Genomic DNA, 23,740 nt, shown 5'->3' with positions numbered 1-23,740 from the left:
GAACCTCGTTTAAAACATCTGGATTGATGGGAGCTGATGTTTGAGTGAGTCAACACTATTTATACCCTGAACAGGTCGGACTCACGTTGAGAAATGCCCCAATACGCTGCACGATATGAAAGAGTGGGACCCAGGAAGTCGTCTCACACATGTGAGATGGTGTTTTTCCAATATTTTCGTTGGTTTCTCGGAGAATAATTCATGGATTTTGAACCGATATTTATGAGTTTGTGCAATTCGGTGTGAATCCAAATCCAAATCTGGATCTAGTGAATTTAAATGTGGTTTCATTTGGAGACTGCTGGGCCTTGGTGGAGGTTATTATCAAAGTGAGCTGTGTTACAACAGTCAGGGATCCTAAACAGCTATTATATGTTAATACTGTTTATTCATTCATGTATTTACACTGTGCTCACCTGGTCTGGCGTAGAGGAATGGGGAGTGAGATGCAGAGGAACGGGTCGAAGGTGTTGCTCTGTTTCAGACAGTGGGGGCAGGTCAGCGAGGATCTGGGGAAACAGAGCAGAGTCACATCAGTCTTCAGACAAACACCGACTCCCCAATTAAACCCAAAGTCCTCCTGAGTCACGTCGGGCGGCAGAGAGGAGACGGTTTAATCTCGTTACACAAATGAACGACACAGGAGAGCGATGAACACGCCATTGATCTGACGGTGAAGAAAGGAGAAGGTGAGTGATGCAAGAGGTGAGAACGGCGGCGGTGAGCAGGAGACGTGGATCCCTGCGGTGAGCACACACGGGAACCTGCAGCGGCGGTTTCTGTCTCGTTGCATCAGCCTCACCGATTGCTGCTCGCGCTGATGGGCCGTCATTACAGGATCCAGGAGCTCAGACACGCCGGGAGTTTTCTCCGAGTGACGTCAGGACACAGATCCCTGACGAGAGGAGATGACGGAACCCGTACGAGGATTTTCCATTCAGACAGATTCCACCTCCTCCCCCTCTCCCCCCCCCCAAGGAGGAGAATCACTTATTCCACTGAGCTAATTGATCAATGAGTCAGAGAGTCCATTAAAGTTAACGTCTGACATAAACTGTCCTGCAACTACATTACATCTTTTGTCCGATACTTCTCCTGGATTAGACTTTGTGTAAATACTTGATAATCAAACAAGTCTGGAAGAAATGTTCTCCATCAACCCCTTGATTTCATGGATAAGGGGAATGAGTGGGTGGAGACTATGCACTGGATATAAAGAGAACAAACTGTCATTAAACAAGTGGAATTACTTGATTATCAACCACGGAAACAGGAACGGAAACAGAGCCTGAGGTTCTTGTAACGCAGTGAATTCCAAAACAGGGGGAGTTGTGTAAGCAGTTGCCAGGGGTTACGTGGAAGGATTGATGACTCGCTTTACAAATTCAAAAAAAAAAGTTAAAACGATGCCAAAAAGTTCAACCACGCACCCACTCAGTCGTCTTTAAATCACAAAAATGATCAGAGAATCAGCTAATATGACATAATTCAAATTGATATCTAAAGGAATAAATCTGAGCACAATATTAAACTATTTTAATGTCTATTTGTACATATTTCCTTTAATAGTTTAGTTTTTTCAATTATTGCTGCAATTGTACTTTGCAATAAGTATTTTTTATAATTAATCAATCAACATGTCAATCAATGTTTTACACAAACACACGTCCTGAGGCGACAGGTGATTTACGCAGTTTGAATGAGAAAAGTTTAGTTCAGTAATTACCAGTGAAAAACGATATTGAAGAAACATGTGCGATAAACTTTTATGGACAAACAGGGGGGGGGCCACTCTTTTATTTACAGGTGAACAGAGCCACGGTTGAGATTTACTGTTTCATCTCATTTCTTTTATTATCAGCAGGACGGATATAAAATCAGCCACCATGTGAAATGGGAAATAACTTTGTCAGTTTTCTTTCACCTCCGCAGTATTGGAACGCACCGTGTCACATAAATCGGCGACAGACTCGTGCAAAGTGCGAGTTGAGCCTCTCGCGACATCGAACCATCGGAAATGAAGTCATAGATGAACTGTAGAAACGTGTTTACCTCGTAGGACGGCACCTGACAGACCCGGGGGGGGGGGAAAGGGGGCATAGAATAAAGCTCCATTCAAGCGAGCCCAGCTGACACTGGCTCTTAGTGCATCTCGGTCTTGGCAGAGCGGAGTGGTTGCCCTACGGATGTCTTATTCTCGCCAGGAAACAGTGAGGGTGAGCTGCACTCTGCGCATACAAATCACACTCAGGCTCCACTAAAACATAGATGCTCCCCCGCACGGCTGGAAAACACTTAAAAAAGAGAAAAGGAGCAGAGGAAGAGGTGATATTCTGGTGATGCTCTAATGGAGGAAGCGTGCAAAAGTTGAGAGGCATGTATCCCCCCCCCCGTCTGGGACGCAGCGATGCCGAAGAGACTCTGAGCTCGATGCTTTGCACCGCGACGCGCTGCGGAAACTTCCCCGAGTGACACATCACCTCGGCGTCTTGATCCGACTGATTCCCTTTCCTGAGGGAGGCCGTTAAAAGATCTGCGATTGGAAATGAGACAGATTGGCAGCTAATTGTCTTCAGTGAGTCTGGCGGCAGCTACGTCCTCCGACGGGGGACGAAAAGGAGGTTTATTCACCACGTTAATGCTCTGAGATGGAAAAGGCATAAACCTTAATGTGTGCCTCATAATTCACGAATTGAAAATGTAATATACACACAATAAACAGAGCCATTATTGGGCCTGTAAGAAAAGCAGCGGTAACTCGATCCCGCCCTGCAAATCGTAACCAATCAGCACATGTGATCACAACAGAGGTCAGGTGGTGAGAAGCGAGGGTCCCTTTAGAGAAAGGGCCGTCACAGTAAGACGAGCCGCTCTGCCACCGAAAAACTGCTGCACGGCTGTTATTTGAAACGCTCGGCTGCCCGTCACTCGGCTTCTGTAGAGTGAACAACGCTGGACGGACAGACATGTTCAGTGCAGTGTCCACTGTCTCGCCCACATCTGCACAAAGATCACAGTTCCAATGCAACTCTTATTTCTTCAGTGTGGGACAAGAGCTACAGATTTATAGAAGAGGGATGAATCTAGATCTTAGCGGTGAAGCTAATGCACGAGCTGTGTTTACAAACTTAATGAAATACCTGGCAACGTACAGATATGGGTTGTATTTTTCTGTCTGAACCGGTCCGAGCCCCGAACCCAAACCGAGCAGGGATTCTGTCTGTGTCTGGACCCGACCGGAGCCTTGAAGGGTTCGGGTCTGGATTCCATACTTTCATTTGAAAGCAGAGAGATGCTCCGTGGTTACGTGACGCCATGAGAAGCACATTAGGCTGAAACCGTTATTTAGTGTTAAATTATTATAGTTGGTTTCGGTTTTATTCATCATTTGATTTTGTTACGTACATTTGTTCAGAGTTTTGCAGTTATTTATATTTGTACATTTAAGGTAAGTAAAGTCTGTCACCATTAAGGCACCAGTATCATTTTAAAAGTTTTGATTTAGCAGCGGTATCAGAATAAAACCCCAAACGATACCTAATCTGATTAAAAATCCTGTCACGTGATGACACACAACACAAGTTTAGATCCGGTGACTCGTGCTGCTTGCGATTGAACTCGTCTGAGCCTGCGTAGCGGCTGCGATGACTCCACGGTGACAAACCGAGGCCATTACAAGAATAATTCTCCAGTCCGTCACCTCTGGATGCTGGATCGCATCCGACAGCGCGTTGTGAACGTTGTTACCCAGTCAGTGGTGGAAGCTCAGGACTCAGACGGGAGTCGAGAGATATTAATTCAAAAGATCGATCCCAGCGATGATAACAGAGCATCCGTCTCCATTAGAAACCTCTCGCGCCCTCGGGAGTCATCCTGTCTGCAGGTTTTTTACACAGTTAAACTTAGAATGTTTATATGTTCCGTCCGTACAGTCGCACTCAGGGTCGCTGGCCAACGCAGCTTTCTAACAGGAACACATTCTTCCTGCCAGGCTGCAAAGTCTGCCGCTTCCCGTCAAGACACACCCGAGGTCTCACATCTGAAACGTTCGACAGCGAGGGTGGCAATTAAGAGATGCGCCCTGACAGATGTATTACCGGCAGCCACACAGAGCCGACAACTTTCTGAGGAATGAGCAGACGGAGGAAGGGAGCGACGAACAAGACATTAGCGCCTCGGTCTGCAGGGAGGGACGGCTTCTGGAAAAGTTTCATTAACGCAAACGCAGATCAGACTTTGGTGATGACCTTTTATGAAAAACTATAAAAATCTTCAGTGCAGATAAACCAGGTGGGATGAACACAGAGTTTTCTAGCTTCACTCTGCACCTGCAAGCTCTGCACACAACGTCCAGCACACAGACAATACAACAAGTGACACTATATTCTAGAAGAGTTTGAGGAGGACTCACTAATGACAAAGAAAAACCCACAAAAAACAGAAATATTTCGCTCTTTCCTCTCGGACACGGTGCACAGATGAGTTTGCGAGCGTCTGAATGAAGCTCAGCTCCCAGGAGGCCGCAGCTGACAGATGTGGACATTATGTTTGAGACTGGATGACTGATTGATGGGAGCAGTGAGGACGTCCAGCTGCATGAGGACAGTTGACAGCACAGTGTGGTGAGAAGCGCCTGTAGCCAGTCTGGTGGAGAAACACTTCAGCATCAGCAACAGTGGAAACACCTCACCGCTGGCACAGCTATAACAGCCTCAATTATTTCACCCCGGCACAAGAGCTAAGCTGTAAATAAGTACTTGTGCAGGAAAGGATTTCTATTCCCCTAAGAGGCTCGGGGGTTGGGGCACCGGGGCAGTTCGTCATCAGACCTTCCTGCTTTCGCCTGCGCCGTAATTACCGAGATTTACTATTCTTCCAACCTGGCATGTGTGTCTCCGAGGACCTCTGTGTAAAAGACATATTGACATCCTCGTTACAGCGGCTGTATCGGCCAATTACACCCTAATCTAACCGATGGAGCCGCAAGAAGTGCGGGTGGGCGGTGAGATGTGGATGCAGGTGATCTGACAACATGACAGTGACATGTAACATGTTAATAATAGAACGTCACTCAGTAGAGCTCATCCCTCCTCTGCCCTTCCAGAGTAAAACGCAGCCCTGGAGTTTTCAAACTAAAACTGGGCCCGGAAGCGTTTCCAGCCTTTCTCTAAAACGGCAGAGTAACGTGGACACACCAGGCGAATCCAGAGCAGACACCAAAAACATATTAGTGTGGATGTAGCAAAAGATATCAGCTCCCTAAATGTGCATGTTTTAATATTCTTCCCTGGGAAAATGGTGAAAAACTTCAACAGGTTCTTTAACTGTGTTGGGAGAGGACACTCACTTGTACTGGGCCTGGAAGTGTTCCTGGACGAAGCTGTGCTGGACGCGTGGCTGCTGGGACTGGGACGGGTCCGGAGACGGCGCCTCCTCAGTTCCCCCGGGGACCTGCGGCACAGAGGAGGAGGCCATCCCATAAAACACAGAGTTGTCATATTGTCACATTCACCAGAGATCCATCACACAGGAGCCGCTGTGAGAATCAGCTCACACTGTAAATAATAACAGTGCAGCAGTCGATTGAGAAAGCGGGCCGGCGTCCGTAAAGTGCAGCGTCAGCACAATTTTTCGCTTTTCTTTGGCAATGAAGGGATGTTGTAAATTGGGCGAAAAAGCACTGACCTAAACATAACCCCTGGGAAAGCCTCGTCTTTATTCTTTCATACACGCAGCTACCTCAGAGAGGACGCTGACCTCAGATGAAGATAAAAGAAGAGGGGGAAGATAGAGCCGGGGGCACAGAACTAAGAGAACACCCTTCTGCACCAGTTTGACAGAACAATAAACAAGTTTTCTTCAAAGCCTTTATACTGTAGTGTAATAATAATCATTAAAAACATTGTATACAAATGTTTTCAGTGTAGTTTCGAGACCTTGAGGGGAAATCTCACGGTGAAAAAACACAAACACAACATATCAGCGAAATACAAAAAAGGCAAGTTCACGTTTTAAAAGTCGTAAAAAATTAAAAGTTTAAAAGCCGAAAGCACAGTTTGAGTGTAAGATCAAAAGAGGTGAACGTGTCTGCATGTTTAGAGGACTGATGTCTCCGAGTGTGAAATGTGCTGCGGCTTGTTTAGATCTCAGGGGACAGTTGGCGAAGGGACGTTCTACTTTTCTTTTATTATTCTTTCACTTATCAAGTGGCCGTGCTCAAAAAGGTCGTAATGTTCCGTACGAGCACCTTGTTTGGATTCCTCTGCTCTCACGCTATCGGCCCCGTGTAGGCGTCAGGTACTTGAGAGTGCATTGAGTCATCATATCACCGCAGCTGTGCTTTTACACCAGGCTCACCAGGCGTAAACGGAAACGCACTTTCTAAGCCGTCTCTGTTGACACACACACACACACACACACACACTCGCTCTGTGTTTACTATTCGACGGATCCGCGGCTCCTGGTCCTGCGCTGGCTGCCGCTGGTTCCCAGGCTGGCAGGTCGACCATGACCTCCGCTCACAAAACGGGAGCTGAAAGGAGGTTTAGAATTTCTGAAGGGGGGGGGAGAGAGGGAAGTGGAGGGCGTGCGTTTGTGCGTTTGTGCGTCTGGGAAATCAGGAGAGTCCTTTACAGTTCACCCACCGTTTCAAATCCTGAGCCTATTCTCCTGAAAAGCGTGTGAGCTTTGCCGAGGGCGAGCGCGAGACCGAAACCCGACCTTCCTGCGGCTCTGCGCTCCAACGGGCACGCACAATTACAAAGCTCTCTCACTCATTCCTCGGGGTTTGTCCATTTCTCCCACGTAACATCAGGACTGCCAAAGGGGGAGTTTTTTCACCCCGGCTGATCTTGTGGCCGCTTCATTTGAAACGTGCAATGTAAGGTTAGGAATTAAAGACGCCCCCCCTCCTCCACATACTTGGTAACGGATTCCATCGCTATCTTTTTTACGTGGCGATAACAAAAGCAGCGTTCAGGCCACCGGGTGCAGGCCCAGTCGGTCTTATCACTTCTCAGAAAGCCGTGTCCGGCTCTGCCACGTCAACAGACTGCGAGGCGTCGGCCGTGTGTGAACAGGAGCCGTCGGCGATGTGGACGTTTAGTGAGAAAGTGGCGGACGGGGTCACAGGCCCCACTGACATGTGGTTCTGATTAGGCCTCACTCATCTGACCCGTCATGGACAGATAGTGATCCCCCTGGAGTAACTGCTGCTGGTTTTACAGGTTGTTTAGAGACTGATCAGGGGTCTGCCTCCAGAGGGGCCGTGTGCCGCTCCGCAATCCAGATGCTATCTTTGAAATTGGTTGTCAGGAAAATAAACCAACTACCAACTGATAAAAATACAACGAAGAAGGAAACAGGGTGGGGGGGGAATCTGAGACGGTATTTTTAGAGGCAGGTCGGACCAACTGAGGCTATCACAGGGTGTGACTTTTCACTTTCTACACTCAACTACAGTAGTCGTCTTCTAAATATACTGAATACCTGGAAATATACATGAAATACACCTGATTTGTTTCTGCTTCTTGTTTCGTCAATTTGCAGCCGACAAATTCAAACAACTTTATTTATCCATTAGGAAATTAATATGTGTAAAGACATCGTTCAAATATATAACTCATATATGACAACAGAGGAAAACACAGTTTATAACAGTAAAAGTTTGTGTTAAAATAAATAGATCAACCATTAATGAGTCAAATGGATGAAGGCAATATACACAAACACACAAACACACACACACACACACACACACACACACACACACACACACACACACACACACACACACACACACACACACACACACACACACACAACCATAGTTAATACCTAACCCTTATCCTAACCTTAACCTAAACCGAAACTTAAACCTTAACCTAACCATAACCTTAAAACATGTTTCACCTTAAAATGTAATGATTTACTTTATGAGGCGATTCTCCTCGATAATACAACTTACGCCCGGAGTTATTCCCGTATCTTAAGATGAGATGGAACTTAAAAACAAGGCCTTGCTCAACTGCAGAGGTGCCATGCAGAAATATTCAAACAAAAAATGTGCAACTGCTCATATTCCAGCCAGAGAACTGTCCACCTCTGCTTAATCCGTAAGCCTCGGTACCAGGAGAGGGACGTGTGCCAGTGTCTGAGGAGCATGGAGAAAATTAAAAAACTCAAATCCCTCGCCCTGGCACCTTGGCGTGCCGTAATTGATTTTCCTGGGATTTAGATAAATGACAGAGATATGGAACGCGAACCGAGCGGTGGGCTGGAGTCTGGCCGCTGGGCTCGGCGCTGTCTGCAGGAGGCCAGAGTGCAACTGACTGCGATTGTGACCGAGAGGAGGAGGAGAGCGGGAGGCCGGTGGAGAAAGAGAAACACGATAAGCGGAGTGTGGTGCAGCCCGGCTGCTGGAAAACCAGACATCTGCCTCAAAGGGGTCGTTTTCTTCAAACAGCAGGGAAACACCAGCTGATACCAGGGTGTTTTACTGAGAGTACCATCGTGAAAGATACTGACAATCTGGGGAATATGGGTTTATATGTCTGTTTGCCCCGTACGCCCAGGAAGTTATGTATTTGTCTGTGTTTGTCTGTTAAAAGCAGAATCTGCAATATCTCCTGGATGGATTTCCACGAAATTTTGTTGTGGATCAGATCAGAAAGCAGATCCAGGATCTTTTTTCTCTTCCTAACTCTTGATGAGGAGAATCAGGCACGTTGAGGGGACTGATACTTATGAGTGTCTGCAATCTGATCCAAATGAAAATCTGGATCCAGTGAATTTTAAAGTGGTTTTATCAGGAGACTGCCCTTCTAATTCATACTAGAGCCCAATGAATTCTTCTGCGAGGTTTACAAAAACAGATAATATGACTAAAATAATTTACACCCCCACCACAGTAAAGGTCAACAGCTTCCCCAAGGATGACCCAAGATCACATTCTTGGACTACAAGGCCGACAAGGCGAGCATTGCTTCTAAAAGAACTGGTCCAAGTCCAAGAAGACGGAAGGCTTTCACCAAATACATATAATAAAAAACAAATATGGCATATAATAATACATCGGTGAGGCTGTAGCTTCCTAATAAGAACTAGTTATTTCCAGATAATATCAAACCGAACATGAGTGTAACAGTGACTGTGATACGCTCAGTGTAACTTGGCTGCAGACACACAAGCGGACGAGCGGCTCGCTCACAACCAAGTCCCAGTTAAATCCAAGACTGTTGACTCCCGGTCATCTGCGCTTCAGCATGAAAGCCTGAAATCGCTCAGATTAACGCTGCACTCCGTCCCATCGGGGCGTTCAATAATTCACCCCAAAAAAATGTTGCTGGGAGTGATTCATCTCTGGAAAAAGTAAACTCGGCCACTCTCGCCCGCACTACTGCGAAGAGTCCAGGAAACGTGCCCCCCCATCCCCGTCCTCACAGACCACCTGTCTCATCCTGATGGGTTTTCAAGGGGTGGGGGAGGCGGATCGTAAAGGGGGGACGGGGGGGGGACGGCGAGTGTTCCCAGTAATGGCCCTGATGTGAATAATTTAAACAAGCCGTGGAAACACACAGGGATGGACATGTGCTTCTGCTGGAGAAAGCACTATAGTGGGGCGATCGAGAACAAGAAACTAAAGCCCCGGGTTGATCGTAACAGGGAGATGGAGAGAGAGAGAGAGAGAGAGAGAGAGAGAGAGAGAGAGAGAGAGAGAGAGAGAGGTGTGGAGCAGGTGTAAAGACGCTGCATGTCTGTATCGATATGGACAGACGGAGACAGAACAAGAGGGAAAAGAGAGTGACTGAAAGTAGAACACACAGCCGGTGATAAAGAGCATCGATAAATAATGGACCGTCTCGTTCAAACCGCCTCCTGTCGCGTGCGTATCAGCGACCGCTCTATAAATAGACCCAGTGATAAAGACACTCGCAGCTTTTCTCTCCGAACCCTTCGGCCCCATTACTCCCCATGGGCGATCGCTCTGGGTGGGGGGTGCACTGGTATGGACACGCTGAGGCCCGCCTGGCCACCGCCTCAACTCTGGGTACCCGCTCCACCTCCCTTCAAACCGGCCAATCAGAAGGCCTCGTGAGACGTCCCAGCTTCCTGCTCAAAGCACCTGATGAACCGTGGGCAGCGCGTCGTGGGGCCAACATGCACAGACACACAAAGACAATAACGCTTGCATCCACACCATAGGGGCAATTTAGAGTCTCCAATTAATCTAACCTGCATGAGTTGGGACAGTGGGAGGAGGACGGAGCAGCTGGAGAAAACCCACACAGGCACGGAAAGGCTCAGCCGGCCGTCGGGTTCGAAACCTAGCTCGCCACTGCACCACCGTGCCACTCCTACCTTGATAATCAGATAGTTAATACATCTGTGTTCTACTCAAAGTGGTTTTGTAATTTAAGATTGGTAGCAGATCAAGATTTTGGATCTAGATGGGGTGGAACGCGAGGACATGCTCTACTAGCTGCTTATTATCATAACTTTAATTATTTTCTCATTTAATCACAACTTTATTCTCATAATATTGCGACTTTATTCTTGAAATTCTTTGGTCGTACAAAACTGATCAATACCCTGAAACTATTTGGATAGAAGCAACTGTGCAACTGTGTATTCTTAGTGATTAACTTCGTGGGACAATAAAGACACAATGGCAGCTAAGACCAAACACTAAAACCTTTTCAATTTGAACAACCAGGCCATGATGGCTGTAATTTACCCACTTGTTTGTTTCGATGGAGCCAGAGGATTAAATATCAAAGACATTTGAGTCGGTCCAGTGGAGCCAATCATTGCTCCCTGATGCTGCAGGGGCACGATGCAGGAAATAGCACACAGTTTAAACAGCGTTCTCCTGGAAAACTAAAAGACAAACCCCTGCTGGAGAATCTGACTCTAAAAGGAGATTTATCCTTCCTGTACGAATGCAGCAGGAGCGGCTGAGGGGGGAAATTAATTCTAATGAAGGCAGGTCGGCCTCCCGGGCTGATGAGGGTTATTATCACCCTCCCGCCGACGAGCGTGGTGACACAGATCAGGATGAAATGCCTGAGCCTCTGCTACCTGCCACTTAGGAACGGCCGTCGCAACAAATATGTCCACGCACGCATTAAAAACACAGCAGGATTAACGAGGGGTTAGAAGGTATAACACACATTCTGCTATTGCTGCTTTGATCGAAGCTCGTTTCTTTAAAAGCCGCACGTTGTCGGTGAGGCCGGGTTGATAATTATTGCCTCGTAAATAAATCCATTCATCTTCGCAGGCAGATTCAATTGAAGTCAGGATTACACATTAAAACTGGACTTGGCGTGACAGGCACGGCTCCGGGCTTAAATTATTTCTATCAACAAATCTTTAAATCACTCAAGTCAGCCGGGTTTCGAGCAATTGAATTGACACACTCTCTGGAAAGCGTCCACTCAGCAAATCTGAATCACTTAAAATCGCTGGGATCGGCGCTGTCTGCCAATCACACGCAGCCGGGAGGGGGGGTGGGGGGGGGGGGGGGGGCATGTAAGTGTGAGGGAATTTCTTCATATTAAACAAAAGAATTGCTTTGTTGATTTAACTATTTTTCCCCCACAAAACAAGATGGAGAGGTTTTTACTGATGATTCAACTTTTAACTGGTGACTAATGTTTGGAGTAATTAATCCCTCGTAGACCTGCTCAGTGAAACATCAAACACACACTCACGCACACACGCACACACACACACACACAAAAGCAAATGTGACCTTGTTTCCTTTTATTTAAAAATCCTCTACAACTTAATAAGGAAATGTTTTCTGCACTCAGGCTCCCTGCAGAGCCCGAGTGCAGTTTACAGAAACGTCCTCTTACTGCTCTTTAAAACCGGCGGTGACGTATTGTGTTGTCTGGAGCGGTCGGACGGTTTCAGCTTCGCTCTGTCTGCGCCACAGTGAGCGGCGGCCTCACATCAGACCTCCATGACAGAGAGATACCGGCTATATTTAGAAGGACTCAAGGTTTATCTGGAGTTTGCCTTTCACGTATGAAGAACGCAGCGGGAGATTTATATATTCTCATTTGTCTTTTAAATCTATAGCGGTAACAGAGCAGCTGGTAAAAAGCGTAATAAAGATTTTGCTTCAGTATGAAACTGTGACGGGACAAATGAGAGAATATGTCGAGCTCCCAGAGTCTATAGATAATTAGTTAGAGTTTTGTGCATCTCTGAAAACAGCTTTAGATCCTGTTTTCCAGTTTTTACATCCACACACAAGCATCTCTCATCCCAGCCTGTGTTTGGGGTCGGGAGGCCAAAGGCGGGTCGGTGGTGAGAGGGGACCTCGGACACAGGGAGGTCATGTTCGGACCCTTCCCTCCTTCAAGCTGCTCTTCCAGCTGGGTGGCTCAGAGCCACAGGACGCCATTTCAGCTTGGCAGCGCCGATAGAACCGAGGGCAGAACGGAGAGGAAACACACACACACACACACACACACACAGATCACAACAGAACCGTTGGTGTTTCCAGCCCTGACAGGAGTGGGAAGCAGCGCTGGCCACACACAGCCCTGCTCGCCTGTGGGGTTAGAGGTGCACTTACAGGCGGGCTCAGGCTGGAATGAGTGAAAAGAAATCAAATTGGAGATCTTGGTACGATGTCTGGGTCTCTGTCTGGATGTGCGTCTGATTTCAGGACACAACCGCCCACGTAGGACAAATCAAATCTCCAGGAAGAGGAAGGGTAGGGAGGACGACTCAGGAGCAAATACTGACGGTTGACCAGACTTTTAAAACACCTCCCAGGACGTCTGCCCTATTCTACTGAGGACAAACTGACCAGGATGTAACAAGTACATGTATTTAATTTTATCATGCACGTGTAGATTTATTTTTAGATACATTTCCCTTTTACTCAACAACATATATCAGCAAATATCTGTACTTTCTACTCTACTACATTTTTGCAAACGTTACATATTTTATTTTCTAAATAATAACATGAGGGACAGGTTACATCACAAACTATATATATATATATATGCACATTATTACTATTATTATTATAGTAATATTGTAATCTGCAGTGAAACCCATTTTAAAAGTGACCCACACTGGTCACTGCCCCCACTGTCACAGAGAACTCAGCCTCACCTCTTCTCCTCTGAGGCTGCACAAGTGTCTCTTTCTTCCTGCCACTTACAAAGAGCCACATTCATAAAGCCGGGATAGAGAGAGGGAGAGAGGGAGAGAGAGAGAGAGAGAGAGAGAGGGAGAGAGGGGGAAGAGAGAGAGAGAGAGAGAGAGAGAGAGAGAGAGAGAGAGATTCACACTTGTGTTGTTTCCACAGCGATAAACGTTGAACAAACTGAGAGAGAATGTGCTTCACATGAGTCAAAGCCACAGAGAGTAAACGGTAAATGTTAGAAAATGTGTGTGTGTGTGTGTGTGTGTGTGTGTGTGTGTGTGTGGGATTGTGAAATATCACCCTCCTTTACAAATAGAAAAATAACAGGTTCCAACAACACTGCAGTGTGACACTCAGTGGATGCGACTACAGTGGATTGACACACGTGTGTGTGTCTGTGTGTGTCTGTGTGTGTGTGTGTGTGTGTGTGTGTCTGGCTCTGCCTCTGTGCCCTGGCTCTCCTGTGTTAAGTGGTAACTAACAACACATGCTTCAACACAATTAGCAAAAGGCCCACGGGCTCCCGAATGAGCAGAGATGACTTGAGCTTGCAAACTCGCTGGCTGCGAGCGGTAACGTGCGCGGACTGGTAAACGCCTCCCGCCAGCCTGGCTGTGACCCCGGATGACTCCGCCAGCCAGCACCAGCACCAGCTCCACAGCAGATTCAGGTAAAAACCACAAACAAGCAAACAAGAAAAGGAAAAAGGAAAATCCCGGGGCAGAACTGATGCTGAACGGCTCTTAAAAGTTCTAGAGGAATGTGATTTAGACACTTTGAGCCGCCCTCGTCGTGCCCCTCGGTGAGGCCCGCTCCTCACAAAGCCTCTTTGTTGGTGGAGCGGTGATAGTAGCATGCATACCAAAGCTTTACCGTACATTCTTACGGAGATGGAGAACACACGAGCTGCAGGAGGGAGACGGAGCGGAGAGCACCGTGATTCACCAGGAGAGAGAATTTGCCTCCCTCCCTTTCCTGAAACTAACACAGTATCTATCTGACTGCATGTTTCCTCACTGATAAAACTGAAATCCATGACAACCTTGGTGTCTGCACAGAGCCCACACTGGCAGCAGGCCTGGACAAACATAAGAGACAACTGTCACAAGATATTTTCCTCACTGGACAGCGGCCACAGCTCTGCTTTGTTGCCCTCCTTCTCTCTCTTGCCGCAGGGCATATTTATTCATATGCAGCGTCCTCCATTACAGCACCGACATGATCCGTAATCAACCATCCTGCAGGTTTTTAACAGTCCCGTGAAATGGCACGAAGATTAACAAGGGACTGTACATCAGGGCCAATATGACAAGTTGTATGGAAACGGATGGAGTCGTCTGTCCGCGCTCATTCATCTCTGTGCACGTCTTCGGAAAAGCTTACGTATACGCAGGCGAAACCATGGAGAAGTTGTAAAAAAAAACTACAGGCGTCTCTTTCTCTCGTGTGAGAACTTCTCTTTCATTCTTTAGTCTGTGCACTTGAGCATTAGAGTGACCTTCGTGCACGTGCAACCCCCCGTTAACCGCCATAGATTTAATTATTCTGCGGGGAAATACTGTAAATGTGTTGGACGGCAGTGAAGGAAAACAGGAAAAATCACTTCCTCTGTCCATGACACTGAAACCATCATCTCACAGGATCACAGGTGTTTTTGCAAATCTCGGTGTCCTCCGCTCCTCCCCGGCTCCTCGGGTGTTCACAAGGTGTGGTGGTATTCTCCCCGTGGCGCTGAGGACTCGTCAGGAACAGACGTTATCAGCAGCTCTCCAGCCCGGCTCTCCTGTCACGTCCCCTGTGGATCCGTGTGCACTCACAGACACAATCCAGACGCCTCCCCCATCACCCGGCCTCACCCTCAACGTTCACCCCCAACTGACTTAAAGGGTAGTTCAGCTCACAGGGAGGGGGGGGCTTGGTGCATGTGATATTGTGTGTAGCAACAAGCGAGTTGTCGACTTCCATTGATGCAAAGAGCTGGAGTCCCTAACATAGATGAAGGGGAACTGTGGTCGAGAACACACAGATTTCTCTTGATTCGTCTCACTGCCTCATTCAAGCTCTCTCTCTTTCTATAAAGAATATAGAGGAAGATGGAAGCAAACACTAAACTTAATCCTGAGAGACGGAGCATTACATCCACAGACTAGTCAAATACTTCAATCTGGCCCTGGCTCTGTAATGATGTGCTGACATTGCATTGCCTGAAAACATTGTCTTTCCTGCAGGAGGAGGTTGCACGTAGCTCTTTACGATTTCATAGAAAAAGAAATCATACTGTATATTAAATTATATAATGTATTGCCTTGGGAGAGAAAGACTTCCTGATCTTGGTATCTCCCGATTCCACAATGATGAAACTACAGAATGAATCATTACAGTCGGTGCCTCAGGAAACGACCGGCACCGAGTTTCACTCACGGACAGCAAGTGCAGCACTTCTCTAATATTTCATAACGCTGGTTATCACGCTATCGTAACCACGAGAAAAGAGGGATGTCTGATTAAAAAATGTTTTTAAATTATACATGAAAATATTTGCTTTCAGTTCAAAGTTCCATTCAAGGAGTATAAGTACATGCACCGTGCCTGCAGGCGACGACCTCGAGGAGGAGCCGCGCCGAGAGGAAATCAAACACTGCCTCGCCACACTGGGGCTTCCCCTTGCCCACAGGCAAGGCATTAGACACAGTGAGGCTGCACACTGCAGGATGCAACGCTGGTTCTGTGGCAGGAGGCCTGGAGATAAAGCTCTGAGGAGATAACTAAGACGAGGCAGCGTCGTCTCTTCTGGACGACCTTATTGGTGAGGTTAGTTTGATAATAAACAGATATGAACCACCGGAAGAAAAACATCTAAAAAACATGTGCATGTGTGTACTCGGCATATTGTATAATGAGATGTATGGGTGGCTATTTAACAATGAATGCAATCCTGATTTTATGAATGAGCATTTGGCCTTCGAAAGAAACAACAAAAGAAAGAAAGAAAGAAAGAAAGACACCAAAATCAGAAAGTGTCGAGAACAGAATCCCTGTAGAAAACTCTATATGAAAGATCTGAGACTCAAGGTAAAATAATTCGACTCCATATTAATTAACGTGCGAGTTAACGTTCATATACTGATGATCCCTCAGATCCTGTGTAATCACATGAAGTAATAATGACTTCACTATACATCAAACCCCAGGGGATCGTGATATATATTCTGCATGAATGTGTTTGATCACAATGGGTAATTTATTAGATATGCATCACTTCGGTTTGCAGTGAGAACCGTTTATATTAAAGCAGACATGTTTCCTCCTGTTATCGTTACCGTGCCGACTCTCTGTGTCTCTGCTTGGTTCTCACCTGTCCGGGAGCTTTGGTCATGTTGTTGTTGTTGTGCGAGGCCAGGTTGACGTCTTCGTGGACACGGTCCAGCAGCCACAGGAGGAACTCCAGGGCGTCGTGTTGGGAGTTTCCACGAAACTGAGATCCATACTTGGACACTATCGTCTAGAGAGAGAGAGAGAGAGAGAGAGAGAGAGAGAGAGAGGAGAACCAGACGTGATGAGAGTGAGATCAGGACTTTGGGATTGATTAAGTGGCTTTTATGAAGTTGAGTTAAGTTATAATTCACATCCACCTACTAATTCCACAAACAATCGCTCTGTATGTGGAACGCATGTCACATGAAACCTTCATATTTAGCCGCTTCCAGACATGCACTGAACTCCGCATAATCTCCTGACATTTATCCAGAGGGGCTGTCTGTGAGATGTCTGAGTGAGATGTCTGCGCTACGTCCTGCCTCCTCCATGCTGCTCCACCCCCCCCACCCTCACTCCTGAGATGTCTGTGTTGCTGGGATCTGTGTGGAGAATCTCCTGCTGCGTTGTTTATACGTGAAAGTAAAACTCTGGAGAAAGTTTGAACCCCCGTTGTCCGGAACATTCTCCAGAGTTCACGTCTGAAAACGGCTTAAATGTGGAGTTACTGCACTGAGAGATAGAAAGATATTCACAACCTCAAACATGAATTCCCTGGACGATGAATTCACAACCTGCGAGAACTAAAGTTATAATTGCCTTATGATATAATAACAAATGTATCTGAATCAAACTAATTGGATAACAGAGCAAATCTTTTGTTCTTGAGACAGTCGGGCTTGTTTATATTATAAGAAAAGCACTGATACAAACCAAGTGAACCGTGGACGCACACGAACCTAAAGTGCAGCCAGTCGTTACAGCAAAGCAATAACAGTAATTACCATCAGCCTTTCTGAAGGTGGCAATTGTCTCGGGGACATAATTGAGGTTGTGGAAAATGCCCTGTGTGTGTTTTTTTTTATTATTGCTCCCTGTGACATAATGACCACTGGATAGTTTGTAACCATCTAACTAGATAAAGTCGAGAAAACACAACTTCCTCTTCATCATCTAGCAACTGGCGATTCATCGTTTACCTGGTTCATGACTATTTAACATTTCTTTCATTCCTTTTTCAAATACCAGTTTCTGTCAGATATTTTTAACTGTTAATTTAACTTTCTATTTCAACTGTTAAAAGGTTAGATATAAAATATTTATTGCATCTTGGACCAAAGCAAATGTTTTTTTTTCAGCCCAAACTTTTGTATACGGCCTATTGATGCTGCACAACCCAGGGAAAGTGGTCCCTGTGTTCTAACCCCCCAACCCAGGACCCTCAACAGTGCCACACATTCATGCACCCGCACATGTACGCTATATACGTATATATTTGTCTGCTTATTGACAAAGGAATGATTCAGCTGCTGGAACTTTTGACAGCTAACCACTAGAACGCTGCTCTGTCCCACCGAGGCCAGCAGCTGCCTTCACAATGACTGATTGACAGGCACGACGGCTAACAATTATCACACTGACAGGTTCTGTCAGAAAGAGACGCGAGCTCATAGGCTAACAGCGGCGTTGACAATGAAACAGTGATTGATTGACACGCATGCAGACAAATTAGTGTTGAATACATACATGTGGTGCTTTGTTTTTAATGTTGGTTTAGTGAAAGTGGGTCAGAACGTGATAAATGTGAAGTGTCACACTTCAACAGTTATTTGGATTGTGACGGAAATCAGGAGGATTTGGTGGTGAAAGTTGAAAACTGACTTTTTAAGTCCACTGCACCCTAAACAACACAAGAGGAAAAGAATAAAATAAAATAAAACCCAGGAGCTAGCATCATAAGCAAAGATGTGCCATGCAGTATGTGATCCACAGGCTGAGAAGTAGCACGTCCACGCGGGCGCCATGTTTATACGTCGAATGGAAACTAACTAAACTGCAACCAGCAGCAGAGGGAACCATTACAAATCAACATGGAGACAGCAAATATTGTCACATAGCTGTGAAACCCACAGTGGACAGAAAAATAAATGTAGCTTCCTCAACAGGCCCATCAGTGCAAAGGGAGGATGACATTCCTGTTCAGTCATCAAGCCCCCCTCACCCCCCCGCTCTCTCCTGGCCTCTTGTTATGGAAACTGATAAATTGGCTATTGAGTAACTGTTTGAGTTTCAGGGTTTGTCCCTGTCCAGGCCCCTCGGAGCAAACACACCATCGTTCCAGGGGGGGGGGATTCTTAAAAATCACACGAGAACCGTCCAGATCAAAAGGCGCACATCTGCTCCCAGGTTGAGGACTGCTGCGTCGGAGACACATCTGTGAGAGTGGAGGCTCGGAGGGGTAGAATCACAAAGCCACGCATCGATAGTTGATCTTTAATGAAGATTATATAAAAACTGCGTCCACCTGCCTCGCCCCTACAGTCCAGGTGCTGCTGGAATGTGGCAGAGCTCCAGGTATTCAGGACTCTGTTGTTCTTGTTTGGCCTCGTCCCTGAAACTCTGCGGCCGGCCGACCTGTGCGGAGGCCACCGCTGAGCCGTTCCCTCTGAAGAGGATCAAACCAGGATGAGTCCACATGTGGAGGGGCAGGTGCACACGAGCACCATTATTCATTAGAAACTAAAAAAAACGTGCGGCGCGGTGAACAGGTGAATGTCAGAAAGAAGAGATTCCTTTTCGACACTTGCCCTTTTGATCATGGCTCATCAAAATTCATGTGACGTGAGGGCGGGTTAGCATAGGTGCCTCCTTTTAAGTCTTTCCAATCTTAGCCGCAACTTTGCTTTACCCTTCTGATTAAAGCCCCCGACTCTCAGAGGCCGGCAAAAAAACCAATAATCAACTAACAAAAGAATAGATTATAGAATCATTTAAACAAAGGCCGATTCCATTTTGGAGGGTTGATTTAAAAAAAAAAAAAAAGGTTTGTGCCGTCTGGAGTTCCTGCAACTGGAAGCTAATTCCGCCTGGCAGACACGAGCCTGCCAGATATCAGATTCTATAATGCCTCCCTCCAGGCAGCTGTGGTATTTCTCAACAGGCAATTTCAGAGGGCCGAGGCTGCATGAACTCTGGACCTCCTACAGACACAAACCAAGAGCCACAGCAGTGTGTGTGTGTGTGTGTCTGTGTGTGTGTGTTTCTGAGTGTGTGTGCGCTTTAACACAGGAAGCCTCCCATCACATAAGTGGGGGAGTTGTCAGCGTTTTTCTTTTAATCCGTCTTTTAATCTCGTCAAGATGTTTCCGTGCCGCTCCCTCTGACGGTTTTCCCGAAAAATATCAGATATCAGATTTATCCAAACAGGGAAGTTACGAAGACCGAAGAGCAAAAAGACTAAATGTTGAAATTGATTCCCGACAACAACAACAACAACAACATCAATAACAACCATGTTACTCTCGGGAAAAACCTTTGGGCCTCCTCGGTACATTTCATCCAAGTGTGAGAAAGGACGTGCATATACCTATACAGAATGGGTCAAGATATTCCAGGAGAGTAATTAACATTTTCCAAGAATAGATCCATTGTGGAGCTTCTTTGTTCGCTGCTCCATATTATCTACTTCTTGCCATGAACTATGGCTCAGAGAAATCCAGAGCTGCGGGCAGATAAAGTGCGGTCGCTTCTCTCGCTCTATCGCCAGCGTGGGCAGAGTGGGAAAGCCTGCCTGCCTCCTGATAGGCCCGTATCACATCCCCTGATCCCGAAAGGAAGATTTCTTAAGCAGAAAGTAAACCATCTCTTTCCTGCGGCAACATACTTTGAATCACAACAAGCGGTGCAGCTAAGTAAACGTGGTGACGTAGGATTTAGCAGCCGCTGGTCCCCTGCTTCCCTCGCCAGGCTGCACGAGGAAATAAACACCACGTTGCTCCTGGTGCGGCACAGAGATGTCATTAGGAGGCGATTCGCTCAGAACCCTCACACACCTGCTGTTTATTAAACGCTGCTGACAGAGTGAACCTTTTATTTTCCAGTGTCATGCTATGGAGCCTTGAGTCTGTGACCTTTGACCTCAGGCTGCAGTGACACCGAGCAGCAGCCTCATAATCACCTGGAAGGACGAGTCACAGCGGAAAAGACAGCGGCTGCTATATTCTACTGTTGGCAATTACAGTGACTGGTGTTTATAAAGGCTACTGCTGCACTCCGTAGGTGTTTATGATCATAACATGTGGTTATGTCTGAGTACAGTAGCTTATTCTTCAGCTGAGGACAGACCATAAATAACAACAACAATAATATGATGGTGGTACAGCCACTACCGTTTTACCTTCTGTTCCCACGGTTTGGCTGAAGTGCCACTTTCTGGAAATTCCAAAAATGCCTTTCGAGCGATAAGATAAAGTTAAGTTGTCTCGGTTGTGTCAGACTCCAGTTGCAGCACGCGCGCGCGCGCGCGCACACACGCACACACACACACACACACACACACACACACACACACACACACACACACACACACACACACACACACACACACACACACACACACACACACACACACACACACACACACACACACACACGCTGACGGAGAGAGAGAGACAGACAGCCGAGGGGCGGTAGGGGCTGGGGGACGTCTCTGACCGGTAGATGATGTCGTGGTTTAGACTCAACATGGATTTAAAAATGAGCTTTCAAGATTCAAACTCGTGAGCCGTCGCTGGTGGCCCACCTCTGATTAGAAGGTGTTTCTCCTACCAGCCCCCTGACTCAGAAGGAGTCGATGTGAGAACACAGCAGGAGAACCTCCGCAGGATCGCAAAAATGACAACAAAACTAATAACTTCGGATGAAAAAGAGGTGACATATATGTAAAAGATGCCTGTGAAGATGTCAAGAGAGCTTTTTGTAACCCTAACCCTAAGGGCCGAAGCCGGTGGCAAACTGCCGAGAAAGTCCAGACCCAAGTCTCCGGAGATCCTCCGTGGGGTCATGTCTGAAAATGGCTTCTTGTTGGCCTTGTGATGCTCTAGTGACCTTCCCAGGGTGCACCTCACCTCGCGCCCTAAGGTCAACCAGGATTGGCACCAAGATAACCTCTCGCAACCCTATAAGCTGTATAAATGATGGAACAGTTGACTCTACATAAACATCTGCAAGGTCCAGGACAGTTTGAAACTCGAGGTGACGTTATTAGCCAAGATCAACATATAAATGTAGATTATAAAACCAATAGTTCACGTCATTTAATTGAGTTTACAGCTCATAAACACTAAACCCAAGGTGTTGCCACCACAGAGCTCATGGAGAGCCCGTGCTTGTGTTGAGCTGCGTGTACCTTGAAGTCCACGGACAGCTGTGGTGTGTACTCCAGAGTCCACAGGGCCCGGACCAGTGAGGCCAGCTGCTCCGTGACTTCTCCCCGGGCCAGCCGCGTCTCCTCGCCCCTCACCAGGCCGTTGACCCGGCCGAGGCTCAGGTCCAGCTTGTACCGCTCCAGCCCCAGGTACTCCGCCAGCAGGTCGGTGTTGCTCAGACACTGGACCACCGCGTTCATGAAGCAGGTGTTCCCGTGGTTCTTCAGCCCCAGGACGCCGGGGACCCGGTCTCCGTACTGGCAGAGCAGCTTCTCCCTGCCGGTGCACAGGGAGGAGGAGGTGCTGGAGGTGTTCTTCGCCCCCCGCGGGTCCCGGCCGCTCACCTGTGCCTCCTCCCGGGGCATCCCCGAGCTGGCGCTGAGGGTGCACGGTGCGCCCTTCCCGAACCCCCCGTCGTCGTCCTCCGCGTCCGGCGCGTCCGCGTCTCCAAAGTGGGCGAAAGTGCCCAAAGTTCTCAGGATCCTGTTCATAAAACTTCCCACCGACTTCAACGGTTTCTTTCGGAAAAGCTTCCCAGACTTCGGCTTCTTCTCCCGGCGCTTCTCCTCCTTCGCTGCGGGAGACGCCTCCTCCCTGGCTCGGCCGCCGTGTCTCTCCATGTCCGGCTCCTCTCACTGCCTCTGCGCGTTATTCTGAGTCTGGTGCAGATTCCGACGCCGGTGTGTCACTTCTCCGCCTGTGTCCTCTGTCCGGCGGGTCGCGGAGGGAAACGCGCGCAGAGGTGACGGCATCGCGGAGCCGGGACGCACAGCAGCTCCCTGTTACTCCGCCGGGCGCTGACCGCAGACCTTCCTCATCCATCCCAGCGACTTACTGAATCACTGTCATTATCTCCAGCCCCCGGAACGCAGCATCCACGTCGGGCCCCGGCGACGACGTGAGCCGCTCCGGCGTCCAGCTGCAGCACTGCGCGCTCCCAGCGAGATCTCCTGGAAGAGGCTGGTGGTTGAGAGAACCCTCCCCCCCCCCCCCCCCCACATGGAGCTGGGCACACTGGATTCATGATACTGCCACTGGACATGAATCAGACACAGGCTTGTAGTAGTAGGTTGACTGCAAAGTACTATAACTACTGAGTAAAAGTACTTCATCACAAGTAAAAGGGTTCGAATCCAATTTGAAAGTGCTTAAATGTACATAAAATATAAATTGGTGCATATATGAATTATATAAGATTGGTAATGTGAATTGAAGCTATTTTAACATCTGTATATATATATATATATATATATATATATATACACAATTCTCTATATAGGAGTAAGAAAGATTGATTCATGATTCATGGAGTAAAGAACGATATTAGAGATATGTAGAAATACATTTTATAGCTAGATTTAAACCAGGGGGGGAAATCTTTTAGCAGCTCAGACATCGGACACGCGACACAGCTTTTCTGTGACTGGTCGATGGATAAACTTTATTGTCCACATCATTGGAAATTTGTCTTTTTTGTTTTTCTTGTGTACTTGATTGATCGTATTCACAAAACGCGCAATCAGAACGTGCACGATAAACTGTTCGTCGAGATTTGTCAAATAAATGTATTGGAGTTAAAAATACAAGATATTTAGACACGTTGCTTAGAAGAATACTATTAAGAAAACAAAAGGTCTATAGTATATAGACTATATTTGCAATCAGGAGTGTTTCAAGGGATTTGGGGGCCACAGGCAAAAGAGATGAGGTGCCCCCCCCACCCCCCAAGAAACACCTGACACCAAACTTATAAACAAAGTGCATAAGCTGTGTATACTGTGCACACGTAAATAATAGTTAAGTAGTAAGGTTTAACTGCAAACCTCATCATACACACATTTAGACGTTCTAGTCTTCAATCAAACCTCTAAAATTATGTAATTAG

General features: G+C 47.1%; 1 protein-coding gene across 1 annotated transcript in view; it reads right to left on the bottom strand.

Moving 5' to 3' along the window:
- Nucleotides 1-22,803, bottom strand: part of usp43b (ubiquitin specific peptidase 43b) — a 44,208-nt gene extending 21,405 nt beyond the window's left edge. Inside the window, exons 1-4 of the mRNA XM_035181037.2 lie at nt 21,837-22,803; nt 16,530-16,676; nt 5,348-5,451; nt 417-509 (exon numbers count right to left, since the gene is read on the bottom strand). Coding sequence (XP_035036928.2) covers nt 417-509; nt 5,348-5,451; nt 16,530-16,676; nt 21,837-22,475 — 983 coding nt within the window. The 5' untranslated portion in view covers nt 22,476-22,803. The remainder of the gene's footprint in view (nt 1-416; nt 510-5,347; nt 5,452-16,529; nt 16,677-21,836) is intronic.
- Nucleotides 22,804-23,740: the final 937 nt, after the last annotated feature.

This window comes from Hippoglossus stenolepis, chromosome 16 (genome assembly GCF_022539355.2).
Source record: "Hippoglossus stenolepis isolate QCI-W04-F060 chromosome 16, HSTE1.2, whole genome shotgun sequence".
NCBI lineage: Eukaryota > Metazoa > Chordata > Actinopteri > Pleuronectiformes > Pleuronectidae > Hippoglossus > Hippoglossus stenolepis.
Note: the sequence above shows the minus strand (reverse complement) of the source record. Positions and strands in the feature narration are given on the sequence as shown.